This window comes from Phyllostomus discolor, chromosome 3 (genome assembly GCF_004126475.2).
Source record: "Phyllostomus discolor isolate MPI-MPIP mPhyDis1 chromosome 3, mPhyDis1.pri.v3, whole genome shotgun sequence".
Classification (NCBI taxonomy): Eukaryota; Metazoa; Chordata; class Mammalia; order Chiroptera; family Phyllostomidae; genus Phyllostomus; species Phyllostomus discolor.
The window spans coordinates 9,263,620-9,286,604 of NC_040905.2; the positions used below are offsets into that span (position 1 = coordinate 9,263,620).

Genomic DNA, 22,985 nt, shown 5'->3' on the forward strand with positions numbered 1-22,985 from the left:
ACCAATGAATGCATAAATAAGTGGGACAATGAATCGATATGTCTCTCTCTCAAATCAATAAATAAAAATGAGAAGAAAAAAAAAAGACTTTGCCCCCAGCACCGCTGCCCCCTCAGCCTGCACCCCAGATGGAAGCTGCATGAAACAAACCTGGACCTCACCAAGCCAGGACCCTGCCTGGCCCTGCCAAGCCGTGAGCAGGACAATGAATTTATTTGTACACCCCCGAGATTTTTAGGTATTTTGTTATACATCAAAAATTGACTGATGCACCCTGGCTGGCATAGCTCAGTGGATTGAGCAAAGGCTGCAAACCAAAGCATCACAGGTTCGATTCCCAGTCAGGGCACATGCCTGGGTTGCAGGCCATGGCCCCCAGCAACCACACATTGATGCTTCTCTCTCTCTCTCTCTTTCTCCCTCCCTTCCCTCTCTAAAAATAAATAAAATAAAATAAAAAATTAAAAAATCTAAAAAAAAAATTGACTGATGCGCCCCTTCTAGTTAAGCCTCCAATATAGTCTTCTAGTTAGTCTCTGATACACTCTCTAGTCCCTTCCACTTTTAGTTCCCAGGTAGGTCAACCAGCGCTTCACTTTCTCGGATGCCTGTCTTCCGGTTCACACAGAGAGCAGGCTCCGCCCACTACTAATGCAGCAGGGTTGCCAAACACCCTCTTCTACAAATGCAGGCCACACAGGGGACGGCTGAGAGGCTGACAGCCACTCACGGGCAGTAGATCCATGTGTCCACCCCACACCCATGCCCTGGCCACAGCACTTGCTGCCCTGGAAGGAATGGGGTTTGATTTGGGAGGTAGGGGGTGGGTACTGCTGGAGTTTTGTAAGGGAGGGCAGGCCTGGGGAGATGCCCAAGCTGGGGTTGTCAGGCAGCATGGGGCTCTGGAGAGAAGGACCCAGTAAGGGGGCAGGGGACCAAGCACCTTGACAACTGGCCTCCAGTGAACGCTGGTGCCCGGGAAAAGGGAAATAAATCTCTGTCCAGACACCACTAAGAAACACCTTGCTCTCCAAGTCAGCACCTTTGACTACTACAGTTAGTTTTAAAATATGGTCAAATTTGGACTTTTATCATGTGATTGAGAATAAGCCTAGAGACCTAGCCATAGTAGTTGCTGAACTTCAGAGTGGTTTGCTGAACTTTTTATTGAAGTACGATTATGCACACAGAACGGTGCCTGTGAGTGTGTGGCTGGATGAATATTTGCAAACTGAACGCATCCATGTAACCCTAACCCCGATAAAGAACACACACGTACCAGCTCCCCAGGAAGCCCCCCAGGACCCCTGCAGTCACCTCCCCTCCCGAGCCAACCACGGTCTGGTCTTCTAATGACACACGGTACCTGCCTCCTTCTGTCCCCTGCAAAGGGAACCAGACGGCAAGAGGCAGGTCCGTCTGGTCACTCAGCATCCCATTTGTGATTCCCCAGACCGTTCTGTGACTGTAGAATGTCACTCTCATCGCTGCAATTAGGCAGCAATTTATTTCCATTTTAAGAAGAATCAATATGGCCAAGACCAAGGAGGTTTAGCACGAGTCGGGGAGATACATGAAATCAGAAAACATACTTGAGGTAATTGTATGTATTACATACGTGTGCACCACACAGACACATTCCTCCACCAGCCACGTAAATAAATACCAAAGGTGGAAGAAAAACAACCTGGAAATGAGCACTCAAATACTGCAAACGGCTGACTGACACCTTTACCTGACGGTGCATGTTCTGGCCTGCGGCTCAGGGACCTGGGGCGGTGTTTCAGTGAGCCGCAGTGCGTGCCCAGCTGCCACGGCCCTGCCCCTGGTCAGGGCCCTCCAGGTCCGCAGGTGCACCTGATGACCCTGATCTGCCCCCCATGGCCCCGCCTGCAGCAAAGGGACCCCCCCAACACCGGGACAGCTGGGAACTTCCGGCAGACATCTCAGGCAGGGACTCGTTTTTCACGGGGGACTATCTTCAAAGACCGCTTCCAGGGCGGGCCTGTGCGCTCCCCGGCTGACACCTACTTTCCTCCTTCCTCCGTCTGAACCTGTTTCCCCCCCACCTTCCAGTCTGTCGCAGGTCAGGGTTTACCCAGAGAATCTTATTACCATGAACCAGTTCCTACCTCTCTTCTTCCCTCCTCCTTTCTTCATCTTTCAGGCCAAAAGCATTTTGAAAACACGTATCTCTTTGTCTCACCCTTTCCCCACCAAATCTGCAGACACCGGGTTTGTGAACAGATCATTCTTGCCCAACTGCACCCCCTGAGAGGCAGTCAGGAAACGATTCGTGTGCCCAAGAGGGAACCAGCCAGACCACCTTCCCTGGAGAGAGCCGCAGGGCCCTTCCCAAGCCAACACTGACTTCCCGTCTGTGATTTTCAAACTACCCCGGGACTGAGTGCCAGAGAAGTGCCCCGGGGACCGGAGTGAGGTGAGAGGAAGGTTCCAGGCCACCCATCAGGCGGATTAGCCCCACTTGCATCTGCTTTGTGGAGTGCAAGTCTGCACAACATTTTTTGTGAAACAGATTTTCATCTCGAGAGAGACAGACCAGAGACAGAAAGAAAAGAAAACCTTAAAAATTCCTGATCTAGACAAAGCCCACAGCAACGTGTGTGCCCGTTGTCAGTGTGCAAGGAACGCGTGAGGGGCGGTTTTGACCCGGGGACACTCACAGCGCTCGTCCGGCATGGTGACCTTGGTGAAGGCGTCGAGCGCGCCTTCGCCAGCCCCGGTGTACGGGACGACCGCGAACTCGTAGGAGGATTCCGGCTGGAGGTCTCCCATCACCAGCGTCTTCTGCTCCGGGTCGTTGATTTCATATTGGCAGCCTACTGAACGATCTGTCATTTAAAAAAAAAAATTATTGTGTTTTTTACAAGAAGAAACAAGTATGAAGAGTGTGAGAGACTTGTGACTTGGGCATTACCACTCCTGTTGGCTCAGCACCATCAGCATGTTTAAACCAGCCAGAAATTAGATCGCAATTTCATCACACCGGGAACTCGGGTGACGTTTTCGGGAGATGGCCAGAAAAGGGAAACTCCCGCTAAGCAAGAGATGTGGGCGATCCAGGGAGAGCCCGCAGTTCTGCAAGAAGTGGCCAGAGCATGCAACTTAAAAACACTTTCCATGGCCGCAGAGAATGAAGTGGCGGCTGCCGGGGGGAGGAGGGGAGAGGAGGGGAGAGGGCCGGAGGACTGGGCGGAAGCGGGGAGGGATGGAGAAGCACAGACCAGAAGTTGCAAAATAGCCCCAGGGACATGAAGTCCAGCACAGGGAATGTGAACACAGTCAGGGATACTGTGTATCCCTGTGCGGTATTGGGGAGTACTTGAATTATCGGGGGGCCATGTCATAAATTACAGAAACGTCCAACCGCCGTGGTGTGCACTGGGAACCCATAGAAAATAATACTGAGTGTCTACTGTAATTGAAACATTAATCATTAGACTAACTTTGAATAAGGTCAAAGAGAAACAGAAAAAGGAGTTAGCAAGAAAGTTCTAAGTGGCGGGTTCTCTGAAGGAGGTGATGGGACTTCAGGTGCTTCTGCAAAACCAGGCCACGTGGCTTTTTAAGTAAGTTAAAATACCCACCCGCCACGCTGCCTACCTAGGAATTTAAGGACGCTGTTTGACAGTGAAAGCACGCAAGAACAGAATTCAGCCCGGATACAGCCCCAGATGGGAGCCTTTCCCATGATTTCGAATAATGAGATCTTCAAAGGGGCTGACAAACAGAAACAAGTTACCTGGAAGGACCGTCTTTTGGAACTCTGGTTGGCACTGCTCCGCCTGGGACTTCAGGTAGACGCGGTACCCGCGGATGAAACCAGGCTGGGAGTCCGTGGCATAATCTTTCCAGCTCAGGGTGAAGGAGTGGGATGTCAGGTTATGCACAAGCACCTGAGGCAGGTCTGAAGGCACTGGGGAAGGAAGGTGGGTGAGAAGAGAGTCATGGTTTGGAAACAGTCTCTGAGCGTTCATGTGAACTACCAGTGCGACCACAGCCAACCCCAGAGGCTCCGGAGGGAGCTTGGGACAGGTTAAGGAATTTTATCTTTTTCTCAAGAAGATGTAGGCCTTGACATCATTTAGGAGAGCTGGGAAGAAGTTGAGCGATCTTCTTTTAATTTTTTTTATTGTTATTATTTTTAATCCTCACCCAAAGATACATTTTTTGGTTGATTTTAGAGAGAGAGGAAGGGAGGGAGAAAAAGAGAGAAACATCGATGTGAGAGAAAAACATCGATCAGTTGCCTTCCCTACAGACCCGGATTTGAACCTGCAGCCCAGGTATGTGCCCTGACCAGGGATCGAACATGAAAACTTTTGGTGCGTGGGATGATGCTCCAACCCCGAGAGCCACACGGCAGGGTGAGCGGTCCTCTTGTTCAAGCCTTGCCTTGCGCAGATGTCAAACGGAAGGAAGCCCAGAGAGACTCCGCGGCACAACAGAGCATAGAGGCTTCCTAGGAGCTCCTTCTGTTCCTCAGTGCTAAATGCAGTGGGCCCTTTAACAGCGTGGGTGTGAACTGCGCGGTGAACTTACATGAGGATTTTTTCCATAAATACACAGTGAGGCCTTCTGTATCCTTGGGTTTCTCATCTGCGGATTCCCAAGTAAAAATCGGAAACCACTGTTCCCTCCCCGTGGTTGGCTGAACCCACAGAGGGGGAGTGCTGACCACGCTCACTGCTCCACACCACGTTGTATGTGCGGGACTCGAGCCGCCGTGGATTTTGGCATCTGCGGGGGTCCTGGAACACGTCTCCCGCAGACATGGAGGGGCCGCTGTACTTAAGTGTTGGGGGAGTCCAAATGCTACGTGGGTTTTTGACTGTGTGGGGACTGGCACCCCAGCACTTGCGTTGTTCGAGGGTCAACTGTCGTGTTTGAGAGGAGACCTGACCCGAGAATGGACTGGGGTGGGGGCAAGGGCAGCAGGAGGAAGGGTCATGTTCAGAGGCTGGCATGGACTGAAGAACTCTGGTTCCCAGGCTGAAGTCACACAGAGTTATCCACGGGCCACTGCAACAACCCGGGAGCCTTGTTCTGGGCCTGTCTCACCCTGTACATGTGGACGCTCAGTCCGGGCTCCCTGACACACGGCCCCTGCCTGTCTTAGACAGCGGCAACCACACAGAAAGCCCCCATCAGGGGCCGGGTCTGAGGAGTGCCAGGCAGTCAAGGGCCCAGGCTCCTGGCTGTCAGTGGGTGTGAGACCCTGGGCACCAGGAAGGTGGCTAAACACCACGCGGAGGATCGAATCCCCTCCAGGGCAGGTGGGGTCGCAGTGAAATTTCTGGGGTGATTTCACAGCACGCATCAAAAGTCCTAAACATTGTAGAGGAGATGAAAAACTATTTAAGAAGCTCAAACCTTTTGATTGTAGGGTCTCCCTCTAGGACTTCATTTAAAAATGGTTACTGTGGATATGGGCAGAGAAGTGGCTACAATGATGGTGATTCGGACAGGGCACACAGGGGGGGTGCAAACAAGGAGATGTGGAGTAGTTGGGATTGCACAGGAACGGAAGGTGGGTTTCATAGTTTTTCATCAAAAACCACTGTAATCACCCTAAAGGTCCAAAACAGGTGATCTGACCTATGCAATCAATGAGGCACTTTGCAGTGGGAAAAATGATACAGTGAAACAACCTTCAGTAACCAAAGTCCAGCCGCAGAGAGTGAGGCCCCTTGCTCACCGAAAACGGTCTGTGCAGGGAAGGGAACGCCTGGACAAACATAAAATGTGAACTCTGGGTATTGGCCCTTGCAGGCTAAAACTGGCAGGGAGTTTGTCTTCTTTTGCATAAGATTGATAAATTGTCTTCACTGAAACTGGTTTGCGTTAGTACGATTAAAAAATAATTTCTTAAGTACCCAGTTACCAAATAAACCGGACACTGAAAATGAGGAACGGCGCTGAAACCCTTCCTAATCCAAAGCTAGGAGCCTCTCCACACTGTTCCCGCCGAGTCTCCGAGGACAGGACGGGCCGCCCGCGGTCCGCTTACCCTCTTCCTGAGCGTACCCCGTCTTCTTCCCCAGCAGAAAGGCCCTCCTTTGCGGGGAAATCCCGTAGATCCTGAAGTGGTATCGGACCCCTGGTCTAAAAGCACCTGCACAGAAAAACCAACAGATTTTCAATAACGACACAAAAGAACATTCCTTGTACTTCCCGGAAGGAAAAGAAGGGAAACCGAATGTGTCCCCTCATTCATTTCCTTCTCGGAGCTGCGGCCCTTCACCAGCACCGTCCACCCTCCTTCTGCTGAGCCTCGGGGCGCGCCACGCCCCCCCCACCCCCCACCCCCGATGAGGCCGCGGGGACCGTTCTCTCTGTCGTCCCCCGAAGAAAAGCTCTTAAACATGCCCTGAGCCCCGTGCGCAAAACTGGGTGTGCGCAGTTCCACCCGACAGAAAACCAGAAGCAGGTCTCCTTGGACCCCAAATCCCCCTCCAGCGACGACAACGCCCCTTCTCTCTGCCCACGAAAGCCAAAGGCCAAGTCTGGAAGGCTTTGCTTCCCCTTCCTCACTTCCCCTTGCCCGTGAGCACCCCAGAGATCCCCCTGCAGCACCTGCCAGGCCAGGGCGGCTGCTCCAGCCAAGCGGGACCTCGCCTCCTCGTTCCCCAAAAGCCCTCCAGGGGGCTCTGCCACCCTCCGGACCCAGGCAGTTCCCACACCTTTCTCTTGACCAGCAGATGGCGCCACCGAGCCGCCACGCAAGCCACAAACCAAGGCTCCTCTTTGATTTTGCTACGCAGCAGCCTTGAAATGACAAATCCAATGTGGAAGAGAAGGGCCCAAGCTCTACAGAACCCACTAAAACTGAAGGAGTAGAAGATCGACTCGCATCAGCGCTGTCCTGAACGCCTGCCAGATCCGTGCACGTCTTGGCTTCGTCGAGCTCCCAGGACAGCCGTTCGAATGTCCCTCCGCCACTCGCTCCAGAGCACTGGTTTAGAGGAACGAATCCGTGAGGATCGTGAAACCCTGTCCCAGCCTCAGGTCCGGCTATCCTCTGCCAAAGCCGGTTTAAGGTCGCATCTCAGGCCCCATCACGTGCCGAGTCTGAAATCCTAACACCCCTGCTGGATCGGCAACTTCAAAACTCCGAGTGTATCACCGAGCATCTTCGAGATGCCCCGGACACCCGAGCGGATGGTGCTGCGAGGTGGCCGGGACACGATGGGACCGTGGAAGGTGCTTCTTACCTGAGCGGATGACCGCGCTCGTGCTGTTGGGGCCCAGGCGCCTCCACTGGAGACCACAGGGGGCGTCCTCGGGGCGGTCGCACCAGTCCACCACGTAGCCCACGACGTCTTCCAGTGGGGGCTTCCAAGACACGGAGAACCCCTGCTCCGTGGGTTCGACTCTCTCTTCCTCAGCCTCTTCTGTGCGTCACAAACAGGGCAGCGTGTCAGATTACACTGAGCAGACATTTTGTGAAAGCATCCGAAGAAGATAACCTTGAACCTGCAGTGCCACCCCCAGGCAAGAGCCCCGGGACTTCCGTTGCCACGGGGAATGCGGGAACGTGTTCACAGGTGTTTTCCTGCCGCTCACGTCCAAGCAAACACTCCCACCTGCCCTTCGGATGCCCCTTGTCCTGACCCCCTGACACCCAACCAGACTCCTGCACCTAACACAGCCCAGCAGACCGCCACCTGCAGGACCAATCTAGCCTCTGACACTTGTTTTTGTATGACCCTGGAGCTAAGAATGACTTTAAGATTTTTAAAGAGTTGTAAAGCAAAAAAAAGAAAACATACACCAGTAGGACCTGCAAAGCCTTGAATACTTCCTATCTGCCCTTTTGCTGAAAAAGTTGCTGACGCTTGACCCAGAACCGTATCTGGTGCTTGATCTGCTTTCAGACAGCTGTCTGTGGAATGGACAAACAGTTCAGCTGCATTCCCCTGTTTAACCCTGGCTGCTCCCGAACTCGCTACTGCTCCTCAGGTGTTAGGTGCAGAAATGGAAGTGAGGACAAAGAACAGAAACAATTCAGACAAGCACAGCCGCAGTGTGCGGGCATGTGCACGCTGCTCCCGCCCAAGGCTGCCGCCTCATCGTGTCGGACACACCAGGGTGGTTGTCGTGAGGTCTGGCCGTCGGGAAACAGGTGACACGGTCTCCACGGACTACCAGTCCTATGGACGTAAAGCAGGCCCCCCTGGACCTTGGGGGATGAGGGAGCCGCCTCCTTCCGACTGTGGCTGACGTCTCATTCTCCCCACGCGGAGGAGGACTGTCCTGGGAAACCCACCGACACGCCTGGACCAAGGGAAAGCGCTTAACACTGCCTGCTAGCCAGACATTTGTCTCTCCAAGTCATCGTCCTTCCCACGTCCCTCGTAACATCAACAGCCCTTTCCCAGGGGATAAAAACAAAGCAGGACGTGACTCACTGTCGGCAGGGTCCCCGGAAATGACGATCATGGCGGCAGGAGAAGAGCCCACGCTGTTGTTAGCCGTGACGAGGATGCGGTGGGAGCAGCCGTCAAGGGCCACTTCCGTGCCGCCGGCCGGAGCGGGGATGGAAAAGAGCTTCGAGCCGGACGGTCCATGTAGGCTTTCTACAGCCACGTTGTAGAACAGAATCTCCCCATGGGCGTGCGATTTGGAGAGCGGCTGAGAAAACAGTGAGAGTCATTTCAAAATGAGCTTTCCTCTGGCAACAGTTTGCCCAGTTACCTGGTCATCTTTTCTGTCCTTCACATGCACACGCGCGCGCACACACACACACACACACACACACAGCACATTAAACAGTTTACTGTAGAAAATAACCACCTAAGTAAGCCAAGCGTGGCCTCAGGCCGGCTTCTGAAAAGTGGAGTAGCCAGCAGGCTGCTGCGGAATGTGTCCCCCCCAACCCCCCCGTCTGTCACAGAAGAGTGACCAAGTCAAGAGTGGAGAGAACTGCAAGGGGGGGGCTCTCTAGCCCAGCATGAACCCTAGCTGAGGGGGTTCCCACCCCCTCCAACCTCGACCCCCCCTACCCAGAGCCCACGCCCCCCCCCTCCCCCGCTAGAGGATCCCCCAGGTTGTGGAGAATGCCCTGCTCACACAGACTCAGCCCCCTCCCAGGGCCTTTCCCTGGGGCCCCCCCACCCAAGGACAGGGGGTGTCTGCCCCCCGAGCCATGAGATCGGGCTGAGAATGGCCATTCGCTCAGGTGTGCACACAACACACGCATACAGACTGGCATGTCCACACGCGTGCACACGGGGCTTCTTGCGAGAGCCAGAGTGGAGGTGGGAAGGAAGCGGGGTGGGTGGTGGCCGGGGGCCAGCTCCCCCAACGCGACATGTTGCAGTGTCAGACGCTGAGGACCTCGGAGTTGTGAACCAAAGCTGGCCCCCAGGGGCTGTGAAGGCACATCCATCAAGGTCAAAGGGCACCATGTGGTTTACAGTACAGTTCCTTCGCTTGACTCCTGCCTTTTCGTGACAAATACCACAACTGTTCAAATGACCATACTTTTAAATAAGTGCTTCTCCAGTTACACCCGTGAGACAGCGGAGGGGTGACCCTGGACTCCAGTGCGGCCAAAAGCACTCCACCGAGGCCTGGCCATGACGCCTGGCTTTCAGCAAAGTTCCGCAGTGGAAATGACCTAACCACATCCTCAAAGGGATGCACACAGTAACATCCTTTTTTAACATCATGTTCTGCAAAACAGTTATTTCATCAGTGAAATGGTAACTAGCATATACCTGCACTCGCTTTGTTTTACAGGCCCTGTGGGTGGTCCACGCACCGTGGGAAACATCTCGTGGCCACCCCGGGACCCCCTGCCGCCCGATGACACCGAAGGGACAGCTGACCGCATCCCCACCCCGGGGCCCCCGGGGAGCCGACTTCTCCGTGCCGGCGACTCCTCCTCGTGCACGAGCCCCTTCCAGAGATCGCCGGCCGCTTGGTCTGGCGCCGAGTTCAGTGCTCGCTTCTCTGCTGTGGAGGCTCGAGAACCTGGCATTCGAGGCCTGATTCCTCTCGCGCCCTGGGCTCTGGACAGTCCCGAGGAGGACACAGGTTCTAACAAAGAACAGGCCGCCCGGGCAGTGGGCTGCCAGGAACGAGCAGGGCAAGTGGCCGCCGCGTGGGTGTGCAGTGGGGCCCTCCCCTGGGGGAGCCATTTGCCATCGTCATGGGGAGGTCCCTCCCTAAGAGCCCTGGGTCGGACGACAGCACCCACACCCACTCGTTTCGCAGTGGAAGACAGGGCCAGGCAAGCCCGCCGCTCCAGATCTGTGCATCTTACCTTCCAGAACAGAGTCACGTTACAAGATCCCAGCACCGACTTCACATCCCTCCACACGTCGGGAGCCTCGGAGGGAGCTGAAATTAGCCAAGGCAAGGTCCTGGGTCGCAGCATGCGCGAGCAGGGCCACGCGCTCCAGCTTCCGGTTGGGTCAGCCACATGGCAGTGACTGCCCTCGCCGCCGGCTTCTCACCCTGTCACTCTTTGTGACTTTTCTACCCATTATTATTCTTATCATTGTTGTTGTTGTTGTTGTTAATATTTCTCTGCCACTCGTCAACTTGGCAAACTAGGCAAGTGTCTGTGGGCCCAAGTTGCTTCAGCAGTAAACTGGGCAATGGTAATGCTTCATTGCCTTGCAGCAGGGCTGGGCCACCTGATCTGCTGAGGCCTGGCTGAGCTCCGAGACACAGACATTTGGGAGAAAAGCTCTCTGTTCTGTCGACACTGAGGAAGTGACCCCTGGGAGCACAACAGAAAGGGTTCACGGCTCGCTGAGCAGGGGACCTGCCAGCACAGACTGGGTTTCCAAACACCGCTGCCTTCCCGAACTCGGCCCACAGTTGTCTGGCCTGAGACCAGCGCTTCCCTCGGCTCGGACACTCCGCCTGTGCCCCGGGCCCGAGTGAAAAGTCTGCGCCGATTTGCACAGCCGTGGACCCAGCAGGAATCCAGCGATGCCCGGAGCTTAGAAGCCCCTTTGGCAAAACCCAAGATCAGAGAGGTGACGACAGAGCAGAAATCACACCGACGGCAAATGTTTGCAGTGGATGCCTTCCCACTCACATCTCACTAATCATTGCATTCCGTTTTTTTTTTAATTTTTTAAAAACTTTTCAAGAGAGCCCCCCAGCCCCTTTTGTAATCGTTTGCCCTCAGCTATTGGCACAACCAGGAGTTCTCAGAGAAGCCGGCCGGCCTCCCGGGAGTCAGCCGAGGTCCCCGAGTGAACCGCCGGGGGTCTCCACGCACCCGCTGCGAGTGTCCTGAAGTCCTGGCCCGTCCACCCGCTCCACTTCCAGAAGTGCTCGGCCGCCGCGCAGCGGGCGCGGGCCGTGTATTCCATGGCCGGCTCCAGCTCGCTGAAGGGACGCTGCCCGTCCTTCTCCACGGAAACGTTGTGCTGCTTGATACAGAAAGACAGACGTCCCAGTGAGCGCGCTCTCCGTGGAGCCAGACCACGGCACAGCACCTCCTGACGCGGGGAAGACGGCTTCTTTGCGAGGAAATAGCTCTGAGGCCCCCTTTCCCGGCTCTGAACGTCCGGGACGTGCCCTGCCTGAAACCCACCCCAGCCGAACCCACACGGAAATACGGGTTTAGAGGGATTTGATTCCCTCGTCTCTCTGTTCAGGGCACACAGGGATGTGTGGGAATAGAATAGTAAGCAGTCTGCTTACCTGTATCACTTTTCCTTCACCATGGAGCTCAACCTGACACAGGTGTGTGAAATGATCCCGGACGGGGTGCACCTTCCAGGTCACGGTGGCACCTGTGGCACTGACGCTTTTTAGGCTCATCGAAAAGGGGTCCATGGGGCGAACTGCCAAAGGGGGAAGAGGAAGGAGACCAAGTAAAAAACAAAAAATGCAAGCATAGATCCAAAAGACTTTGGTAAAAGTCAGCAGCTCATTTCCTCCTTTACTCATTCGATAAGCGTGGTTTTGTTTATTTCTGAGAAAATGGCCAGCAAAACCTGACGCACAGCCAGGACGGAGTCAGCCAACTCCAGCCTTTCTCTCTCCCTGATTACTTTCGGAACTCGGAACAAAACACAAAGAGAAGCCCCCGGAGGACTCTTGCACTGAAACACGTCAGGCAGGTGGTGGAGGGGTGCCCGAACTTGGAGAAGCCGCCCCCACGGGGAGGAGATAACAGCACCCAGAGTGTAACCAAAGGGAGAGACCAGAATTAGCAGCAGTTCTGAACTGACCTCCTTCTGTTCCCTCCTGACACTTGGCACAGGAGTGCAAGCGAGTGTCAGAACGGGGAGACTAAGGAAGTCCCGTAGTTCCGGCCGGAGGGACGAAAGCGGAGCTGCAGAAGAGCGAAAAGCACCAGGCCGATCATGGAGAAAGAGGTAGGAGCCTGGGACAGCGAGCCCACCACGCTGCCTGTGAACGCCTGTGCTCACCGCCCAGCTGTGCGTGCGTGGACCTTAATCACGGCACCGAGGCCTTCAGGTCCCAGCTCACACGCTACTGCCCAGGGCCCAGCCTGTCCCCTGGAGGGACGGGGACGGATCCAAAAAGCGCTGCGAAGACGCTGAAAACAGAACCAGCCTCGGAACCACCGCCGGCAAAACACGGGTTGGCGTGTGCTGCTCGCCAGGCGAACCGTCCCTGACACCAAGCTGGCGAACCGTCCCTCTCGGGTCTGAACACCGAGTCTCTCACCTCGGTGAGCCAGGTCGAAAGCAATATTGACGCTTCTCTTCCTAAAGAAGTTTTCAGCCACGAGTGTGAAGTTGTAGGTTTCCTGGGAGCCTGGAGCTACTTGCCAAACACACGAGTCTTTGTGCTCACACGATTTGTTTTCTCCAGAAAATCTAAACAAAACAAAACAGAACAGTTTCAGAGTTAACACTTTTGCCAGCGCAGATGTGTACCCCTGTCTCCACCCTTGGGGGGACCCTCGGGACGTCCGAACTGAGCTCTACATGAGACCCAGCCCTCTCCAGCAGGGACAGCGTTGCTCCAACGAGTTCGGTTCACGAGGTTAAATCCGGAATGATGAGCCACTGACTCCCCCTTGCGGGTGGTGAGAACTCCCCTTAACTGACTTTGGATACCCTTAAAAAGTTAGAAACTAAAGACTCGGATGGAACTATTAATTAAAAGATAAAAATATGGCCCTGGCTGGCGTAGCTCAGTGGATTGAGCGCGGGCTGGGAACCAAAGTGTCCCAGGTTCGATTCCCAGCCAGGGTACATGCCTGGGTTGCAGGCCATAACCCCCAGCAACCACACATTGATGTTTCTCTCTCTCTCTCTCTGTCTGTCTCTGTCTCTCTCTCCCTCCCTCCCTTCCCTCTCTAAAAATAAATAAATAAAATATTTTTTAAAAAAAGATAAAAATATGTTCATCAGGATGAACCATTTTCATGCCACATTTTCCTTCAGCGAAACTCAGCGAGGGCGTGTTGTATGCTCGTGACCGGCTACAGAGGCCCTGGTGCTGGCGGGGTGGTCTTGAAATAGGGGTTCGAGTTTCGTGCAATGTCTGAGTGTGGCCTTGGGTAGGTTGTCACGAGCACCTCAGACAAGGAGGACTCTGTCAACGATGGGACCAGAGCTGACTCACGCTTCAAATAACATGTAGTGTTGGGAGCGGTAGTTGGGCAGGTCGGTGTCAGTCCCAGGGTCCCAAGTGCAGGTCAAAGTCTTGAAGTCCCGAGTCTCACAAGAAAGGCCCTTGGGCTCCTCAAGTACTTCTGTCCGTAGAAAGGAAAAGAAAAACAAAAGAAAACAAATGAAAGACCTCGTTAAATCAAAAACAAAAAAAATGGGAAGCTCTCTACAGGGTCCGGAACAAGAGTGACTCCGAACAATAAAAGGATCGTTACACGGATCCCTTCCCTTTACAGGTTCGCAGTGCCAGAAGGTCACGTTTCAGATGCAGCATCACTGTGGCCCCTGTCCTTTCTCCTCCTGTGCTTTTCTGGGCGTCCTGGGGGCAGGGGGCGGGGGAGGGGGGTCAGGGTTCTGCACAGCCAGCACTGACAGTGCTGGATGGGGGTTGCACTCAATGAGCACGGCTCAAAGCCAGACCCTGTGCGTGAAAGAAGGAAAGGACGAAGTCGGTGTTGCCTGGAGCCTCATGCTGTGCACTGTGGCTCGAGGAGAGCCCGGGGGTCCTGCTCGGGTTGCCAACAGTCGGTCAGATTGGGGGAAGCTGCCACATTCAGCAGCCCAGAGCCGAGAGGTCCAAGGAGTGGGGCAGACCTCCGACTCCTCGGAGTCCCTGGGATCCTTGGAGGCCATTCCAAGGAGCACAGCTAAACTGAGTGCCCCGGAGCCTGGAGACGCCCTTTGCCAGGGAAGCAGTGAGGGCGGAAACATAGATTCTGCTCTAAAGTGCAGGGAAGGGCCACCTCAAGACAGAGCACAGGGGGCCACCGGCATGTGCCCACAGACCGACATAAAGCAGAAAGTGACCCCGCTCCACCGCGGCCACCAGCGGGGCTTTGGAACATTCACTGCCGGGCGCCTGCCACCTGCAGAGATCCGGGTAGGGCCAGGCCCAGTCCAGGTCCACGTTCATTGATCCTCACGACAAACGTCACCATCTCCCTCTCTCCCAGAGGCAGACACCAGCTCAGAGGGGCTGGGGAGCTTGGCCGAGATGGCACGCCTGGCACGGGAAGCAGACTCACCCGGGGCCCAGAACCAGAGACCAGCTGCCTCCTGGCCGCCACCCTCTGCCAACAGCCCCGCCCTCCCCTGCCCTCCCTGCCAGCCTGCGCTCCCAGCAGCAGGGTCGAGGCAAAGCAGGCATTTCCGGGCCCTGCCCTGAACTTTCTCCCCTTGAGCACCCCTGGTTTCTAGGAATGCAACGGTCAGCAAGGACAAGAAAACAACAGGAAATCCTGCTGCTGTGGCTCTTGAGTGTCTTTTCCTGCGTCCCTGCTGTAAGACTTAGGAAGTCAGAGGAAACCGAGGCCGTGTGTGTGTGTGTGTGTGTGTGTGTGTGGGAAGGTTTGCCTTCTGGCAAAGCAGACTCCGCCGACTCCTTAAGAAACGGGACGGAGGGCCCAGAGAGGGAGCATACTCACTCGAGACAAAGAGAACGGAACCCTTTACTGTGTGTGTCTGCTCCATCTGACAAAAGAAATTCGTCCCCGTCTTCCTAATGAAAGAGACGTTGTTCAAGGTGATCACAGACACGTTTGGACTGAGCTGTTCTCCGAGTATCGGTGCACTTTCCAAAGAACAGGACACGTTGTTTTCGTGGCTCCTGGACACGTAACAGATGGTGACGTTGGAGCCTTCCTCCACCAGCTTCTCTTCGGGGAAAACGAACAGCCAGTCGGGTCCCAGCGACTTCTGTGCTACGAGAGAAGACCGGACGACTCGGTCGGAAAGTCGCTCAAAATCCAAGCCAGCCCCCTGCCGCCTCACTCAGCTTTTCCTGCCTTCTGGAGGCCAGGGGAGCCCAGGTTTCTCCAGCACACTTGTAATAACTGCTGATGCATGCACACAAACCAGTCCTCTGCCCTCACCACTGCCCCTGCGGGTGTGCTGACCCTGCTGACCCGGGCCGATTTCCAGCGCCGTGACCCCTGAGAGCTGCTGTACCTGGGTGGCTGGCGCTAGGGGCTTCCGACAGCGGAAGCCACGTGGGGGAGGCCCTGTCTTAGGTGGCTCCTCCCTCATCTCACGGCATCCTTACGCCTCACAACCACGGGACAGGGAGCACTGAGCTCAAGTTCGCTCAAGTGGCAAAGCCACGGTCACTCACGCTGGGTCTGGCCAGCTCCGAAGCCCCACCTCCTGCGTCATCTCTAAATTGTCCTGCGAGTCGCGTCCCCTCCCACTTCCCAGACACGCCAGCCGCTCCGGGATCTCCCTGTGCTCCAGCCGCTCCGGCTGCGCGGCCTGCCGGCACACACGTACGGGCCTCCCGTCTCCGCAAGCATCGTCCCCATCCTCCCCGGGCCGTGCCTCCTTCCACCGCGCCGCCTGCGCTCACCGCCAGCCCCCCGGGGAGCCGCTCCGCTCCCACCGCCCCACGCAGTCAGCCCCCGCTGCAGGGTGGCCAGGGCACGGGATGGTTGTTTATGTCCCCGGGGGGTTCTAACGTGTGGCCGGGACGGAGGACCAGTGCTTTGCGGGGCGGGAAGAACCGGGTTTCCCGCTTATTCCTGAGCTGCTCTGGAGATCACAGTCTCGAGAAGCGGGGTCTATTCTATCAAACCCGATGTGCTGCTAAGGAAGCTGCTCTTTCTCTCTCAGTGCGGTCTTTTCAGCCTCGGCTGTGCCTGGGGGCGTGTCCCTCCTTCGGCGGTAGGGGGCGCTGTGGGGAGCGGGGCCTTGGGACGGTCCGACCTGCCGCACGGTTAGCGGGCTGCTGGCCTTGCCTGGGTTCTCTAACCTGTCTGTGACTCGGTTTCCTCCTCTGTGAAGTGGGGATGAGAACACCACATATTTCACTGGGCAGATGTGAGGACTAAGTTAAGACGCGTAGTGTTTAAAAGAGGAACTAGAATGTAGACTTCATTCTCTTATTTAGTGTGAAACCAATGCCCAAGGCCCCTTGTGGGTAAATGTGTTACCAGTTGAGCTCACAAACCGGCATAAACACTTGACAAAGACGCGGTCCCACTGGCGGGAGTTCCCGGTACCCTGACGGGGTCTGTAGTGAGAGGAGCCACTCCTGCTACTCGAGAACTGGCCTGCCTACCGCTTAGCTGGAGCGTGAGAAATGGCGGCACACCCACTCTAAACTTTAATTACAACGAAATGAAATCATCAAAATTGACATAGTTAACATGTGTGTACCCATAAGCTCATTACTCAAACTAAACCTTCACCCCCCTTCTGTCTACATTAGGGATACTAGCAAACTAAGCAAGGGGCCGATGCCGGCCCACCCTCTGTTTTTGTCAATAAAGTTTTATTGGAACACGACCACCGGCACTCATTTATGACCGCTTCAAGAACACACGGTCAGAGCTGCATAGTCATAACGGAGCTTGCAGCCTGTGCTCCAGCTGCGTACACATGTTGCATGTTATTCTTATAAAAACGTATGTTGAATTTGTGTTCTGCCTGGTTCACTTAGCGTTCTGTAATAAACACGCTTTGCACATTTGGAAAACAGATAACAATCGTCTGGATTTGCATAATTATTTCAATTAATAAATTCAGAGGCTAAACCTCAGAAGTCTCCCTCCGGGTGCCCAGTGTCACTCCCCCACTTTTTAGCTGTAAAGGGAGCCCAAGGAAATGAGTGCTGGTGTCTGCCGCGTCCCCCAAAGGGGCCACCACGATTGGACTACGGATCCCCAAGTACCTGTTTCAGCCTTTCACTCGCTCAGCACCTCACTTCTTACCATCGACTTCCTCCCAGGAGGTCCAGTTGCTCCAGGGCCTCGGCCCGGGGGTCCCGGCTTCCTCCACCACCATCCCCCTCAGTCTTACAAAGTGCGTCGTGCACTCCAAAGGGAGCTCGGAGTCCCACCTCCAGTGCAGCACCTGCTTCCACGCCACAGTGGTGCTGTAATTCTCCTAGAAATGAAGAGGAAAAACTTGAGAACATAGCCATGCTGTGCTGGAAAATGGCTTGCCTGGACTCATCCCACAGCAACTCCATGATATGAGCAAGCCTGGCCCCTGCTGCCCAGGCAGCTGCCCAGGCAGCTCCCCACGCTCTGACGTCCCAGCAAGAAACCAGCCAGAGCCTCGCGCTTCTCAAAAACGCAGCCCCCACCCGCTCCAGCCCTCCAATGGCAGAGGGTTCCTGTGGAGCAGGTTGACGGACATGGAAGCAACTCAAGTTGTGGGGGACGAAGTCAGAGACGGAAGAAGGTGCTCATGGCACTGGTCACATAGGACCTGCTAAGAAAATCTTCTAGAGAATCAAGAATCAAGAGCCAAATGGATGTGGTCCTTTGGCACAGCCCCGAGTCTTCCTCTGAGACACTGGAACTTTTGTTCCGTAATTAGTGAGCTTGAGAAGCTCCTCCGCAGCTCGCCCTGCCCTTCAGGGCCATCTGCAGTCTGACTCCAGCCCACCTCTCCCTCCAGGAACCTTCTTCTGGACACGGAGTTCCGCCCCACACTTCTGGAATAACGTGTTTCTCCTCACCTCTGCGTGTGCTCCCACAGTGTCCCCCGCTGTCCCTCCGTGTGAGGAATCGGTCCCTTCAGGTCACACCCCTTCTCCCTCCTGAGGCCTTGCTTGCTCTTTGCTCCAGTCTCCGCCCACCCCCACCTCCCCTGGAGCCATCGTGTCCCGGGTGCGGTTGCTGGCGCTTCATGGGTGGGTGTGTTCCTGACTCAAGTGAGCGTGGCCCCAAGAGAGCAGGGACTGAGCTTCCCTCTTCTTCACATCCATCCCCACAGCTCCAGCCACCCGTGGGCCCCAGTGGGACAGCCAGGACGCCTGCTCTCTGGCCCCACAGCTGGGGGACGGTGACAGCTGACCCCTTGCACTCCCTGGTGAAAACCGAGGCTGCATCCACACCTTGAAGGACCGATGGCACATCCTACAGTAGAGAGGATGAGGCAACGCCCACGTCTCATGCAGCCTGGAGGTGGCAGGCTTGGGGACCTCCCTCCACGGGAGCCCTCCCCCCGTGCAGGGTGCTGACCTCAAACACAGCCCTGGAGTGAGGACACTGCAGGCGCCCGGGCGGCGCCTGGTCCTGCATGTCCTCTGCACGGAACTCCGGTTTCCAAATCATTTCCATTTCATGTCAGTGCATGGCATTACTTTATTTCTAGTGTATAAAACACACTTTGTTAACTACAAATCTTGGGGTCCTGATCCATGCCACTTTCACTACTTAATCTGGCAATTTCAAGTACAATTTTGCCTACATACTGTTTAACTTAAGAGCCAATACAAAAAAAAAAAAAGAAAGAAAGAAAACGAACAATATCCATAATGGTGACCGTTCTACAATACCAACAAGCCGCAAACTGGATCTCAGCTTTGATGTCTCTCTCAAATCCGGCCGCTTCCGTCCCCGCTGTCCCCACCCACTCCAGGCACCTCTCCTGTCTGGCCACTCGTCACCTTCTCCCGTTCACCCACCTGCCCTCCACTGTGCAGGTGGAGTACGCCTTTTCAACACTCCGGAGCAGATCCTGTCCCTCCCCATCATTGACTGATCTCGCGTTTGTCTCTTCGCAAACCCCAGCCTTGAAGGACGCGGGGACCCGGGCCTGCGGTCTAAAACCGTGCGCTGAATGACTTCCTCCGCGCACGCAGCGCAGCGGCTCCGTCGCTCCCGGACACGATTCGTGTGCATTCGCTCTAACTACAGCTCGTGCTTTGTGGTGTGTATATAGGCCTTGCAGTGGAGGAGATAAAACTTTCCTGAACGCATCCACTCAGCCATTTAAAAATAAATGTGCTGAGTTGTGTTTGGGCTGCTAAGTGGAGAGTTTAACTGGCACTGGCAGACACAGATGTGCACCGAGGTCACTGAGTTGGGCTGGGGGCTGGGGGCGAGAGCTCAGGCCTGGCTGACCACGCTGCAGGCCCCTCCACACTCAGCTGTCCCTCGCCTCTGCCTTCCTCTGCCACCGACCGCCTCTCCCTCCTTCTCCTGCCTCTCCCTGGCCAGAGAGGCCGAGGGTGAACCGGCCCAGGGTGAGACCGCGCACGGAGCGGCCATCCGTGGGGGATCTTAGTGGCAGCGGCATCCGGGAGGCAGCCAGGGTCCCTGTCCCTCTGCGGCACCTGGATCTTCCTCTGGGGACACAGTCACCTGGGACATGAGCATAGAGGGCTGCCCCTTCTCCACATGCACGGAGGCCCTTGTCAGGCTTGCAATACGGGGTGCTGCCCCTCGAAAGGGAGCTTATGGCCTCCCAGGGGTAACCAACCTGCAGCCCAGGATGGCTCTGAATGTGGCCCAACACAAAATTGTAAGCTTATTTAAAGTATTATGAGATTTTTTGTGTGATTACATGTTGTAGTGTATTTAATGGGTGGCCCAAGGTGACTCTTCTGCTTCCAGTGTGGCCCAGAGACCCCTGGCTCTACACAGAAGGGACCCCTCTCTGCTGGCTGCTTCTCCTGGGGGTGGGGGGCCCTACGTCTCTCCCGCCTTCAGGCCTGAGAGGCTCAGATGAGGGCTCCCCATGGCATCGCCTGACACGGGGCCGCTGGTGACCGGGCAGGCCGTCTGTGGCCCTCGTCCCTGTGTCCCTGTGTGGGCTCGGGGTGAAGGGTGCCCTGGCTCCGCCCCTGGGGCAGCACAGCCAGACCCTCTGAACCTTGGCTTTCTCCTCCGGGGGCGGGGGGGCCATCGGCAGGGCTGGGAGTTACGGGGACAATACCACGGACGAGGCAAAGTATACCACGGGTCTGCTCCCAAAGACCGTGAGCCTTGGTGAGTCACAGAGGTAGGTTCTTCCCCTGGAAAGGGGAACTGGTACGTGACTCCAAGGTGAAAACAGACGCAAACAGCCGCCTGTTAGAGAAATGGAGAGTGGGACCGACTCGGTCTGGGGCTGCCACTATTTCCTCTAACGTGGTGGCAGAAGGAAGCGTCTTTCAGAGAAATAAAGAACGGGACCCCCGGGTCCGAGGTGGATGTCACCCTCACGGATGGCGTTAGGTGCTGGTTTTCCATAAATCCCTCCAGCGCTTCCCTCAAATTTCTTTTTCTTAGACCGTTCTTGGCTTCGGCGAGACCTTTGTTCAATCCTTTACCAGGTCCAAGTCAACAACCAGTGTATCCATCAAAAACACAAAAAAAGGTATAAGAAGACAAACATCGCTAGCATGCGGTGGAATGGCGGGGTGGGGGACGGACGTGCTGGTGTTGGGAGGTGCCCAGCTGTCCGCAGACTTCACTGGGGTCTAAGGTCAGGACCCCGAACAGCTCCCGTTGCTGGGCGCTGCCCTTGGGGGCGGAGTTACAGCCCTGCGGTCAATCCTGAGCCTACAGAGCCAGAGTTGTATTGGGCTGGGCCACTCACCGGACTGCAGACGCAAGGATGAACATGGAAAGTGACTGGAGGCTTTAAAACGAGTGGCCTTTGTGGTTAACTCGAGGAGCTAAGCTTCTGGACCCCCGGGCCCCCGCTTCCACCGCCTGAGAGAAGGGTGGCCGCCCACTGGGCGAACAGAGGTTCCCCGGCAATGACACATCGCTGCTGCTGCGTTTGCCTCCTCTCCAGGCGCCTCCTCCGTCCCCCCTCAGTGAGAACCCAACCCGCTGCCCCTCAGCATCCCGCGGCCATGAGGGAGCAGCGTGCACGCGTGGATCCCTAAGGCCCCCCAGACCGTACATGATCACGAGAAGAAGCCACCATCGTGTCCCAGTGCTCTGGATGAGGAAGCATCGGGGGAAACACCAGGACCGGAACCAAGACAAGTGAAAGCTGGATCAGATATCTCAAAGGCAAAAGGGTGTGACACCAGGATTCTCTTCATTTAACTCAGGATAAAGAGAGCCACCCGTGACACAGCAAAGGGCACCATAAGTCACTCTCCAGCAGGCTCCGTGCAGCGGCTCTCTGCCAGCCGGGACACAGAGTGCTAGAACTGGGTGGCCTTTTCCTGGCCGTCCGTAGCCGTGTAAGCAAGCGTGGCTGACTGGAAGCCATGCCACCCAGAGGAATGTTGCTGAGCCAGTACATCCTATTGGGACATCTGGTGGGCCGGGAAGGAGGAAGGAAGGGGAGTAAGGTGGCTGACCTTCAGGGATTTGGGGGGTCGGCACTCACTAGGACAGGCCCGACAGCCCCCTCCTCAGGGGCCGAGCCGAACTGAAGGTAAGATGTATTCACCTAATGCCTCCCATCCGACCTGCCAGACCAAACTTGCCACGCTCCTCGGCCCCAGATGCTCTTCGCCAAAAACACAGAAACGCAATTGCTCGGGAAAACTCATGAGCTGTTAAAACGTTTCTATGCTGGGATGTTTCTATGTGTTAGAGAAGATGAATCACAGCACCAGAAAGGGGTTTTTTTAAAATAGAGATCCATCAAAAAAAATACTTACCACCCAGATGACATTGAACGTGGTCATTCTACTGATCTGTATCTGAAAAACCATGTTTAATTCCTCGTCATACGCAAGGCCGTGGACAGTCCATTGTACATGCAAACTCTGCTGTGAAGTGTTGATGGAGACCTTCAGTGACTCGGGAGCCAACTGTGAAGGCTCAGACAGGGCTGCAAGACCAAAATGAGGCATCAAGTAACAATGCAGTGCGACTGAATAGCCACAGGTCATTACTGTTCGATATCATCATTGTTTCGCTTTGAAAAACACTGCTCCCGTGAGCATCCTAGAATCAGACACCTTGAAAAGCTGGCGGGGAATTTAGAACTTATCTGGCAGATGGAGAAATTAAGGCCTAGAGGAGTGAAACAGTTCAACAATACACAATAATTAAACTAAACAAATGGCATGTTAATTTAACAACTAAACAATAAGGAACACTTTAGTAGACCACGCAACTGGTTTGGAAATTTACAGCAAGGCCGGAGAAAGAAGCAGGAACTTTGGCGATCAGTGTCATACTTCTGGAAGTCGAAAATAAAAGTTGTTTTTGAGAGTCAATATCTTTTTGTTTAGTACATAGTTGTACAATAGAGCGTTATCCCACTTCGGCAGAGCACAGAACGTGAAACACGTCTGGCAAAAAGCCACTGAACTCTGTGGATAAGATCGGCGCCAGCAACGCGCTAGGCATTGAGTGTGAGATCAAATGACCGTGACAGGCCCCTGGCTCAGGAAGACATCTGCTAGGGAGACACCACCAACTCGTGAAGCAAGGCGAGACTGCACGTTTAGAGTGTCCAGAGGTGTGATGGAGCCGGAAAAGAAGGGAGAGTCAAACATGAACGAGGCGGCTCACAGGGGTGGGTGGGCTGGGGAAACAGCCCAGGGTGCGGATGGGCCCTGATGGGGGGATCGAGTCCCTGCCAGGCCTTCGAGAGGAGAGACACCCCCCTTCCCACTTGGGGGGAAGAAACGCCACACAGAGCCGAAAGGAACTGTGTGTT

At 55.2% G+C, this 22,985-nt stretch overlaps 1 protein-coding gene across 2 annotated transcripts in view; it reads right to left on the reverse strand.

Annotated features, from left to right (window-relative positions):
* The window catches only part of OSMR (oncostatin M receptor), a 42,378-nt gene that overhangs the window by 2,702 nt on the left and 16,691 nt on the right, over positions 1-22,985 (reverse strand). The window contains exons 3-15 of one of the 2 annotated variants that reach the window (XM_036020196.1): positions 21,976-22,148; positions 17,345-17,519; positions 15,065-15,340; positions 13,594-13,723; positions 12,688-12,839; positions 11,692-11,834; positions 11,264-11,417; positions 10,292-10,368; positions 8,433-8,655; positions 7,236-7,415; positions 6,032-6,136; positions 3,764-3,937; positions 2,685-2,852 (exon numbers count right to left, since the gene is read on the reverse strand). In XM_036020196.1, coding sequence (XP_035876089.1) covers positions 2,685-2,852; positions 3,764-3,937; positions 6,032-6,136; positions 7,236-7,415; positions 8,433-8,655; positions 10,292-10,368; positions 11,264-11,417; positions 11,692-11,834; positions 12,688-12,839; positions 13,594-13,723; positions 15,065-15,340; positions 17,345-17,519; positions 21,976-22,148 — 2,130 coding nt within the window. The remainder of the gene's footprint in view (positions 1-2,684; positions 2,853-3,763; positions 3,938-6,031; positions 6,137-7,235; positions 7,416-8,432; positions 8,656-10,291; positions 10,369-11,263; positions 11,418-11,691; positions 11,835-12,687; positions 12,840-13,593; positions 13,724-15,064; positions 15,341-17,344; positions 17,520-21,975; positions 22,149-22,985) is intronic. The other variant, XM_036020195.1, reaches the window with a different exon arrangement.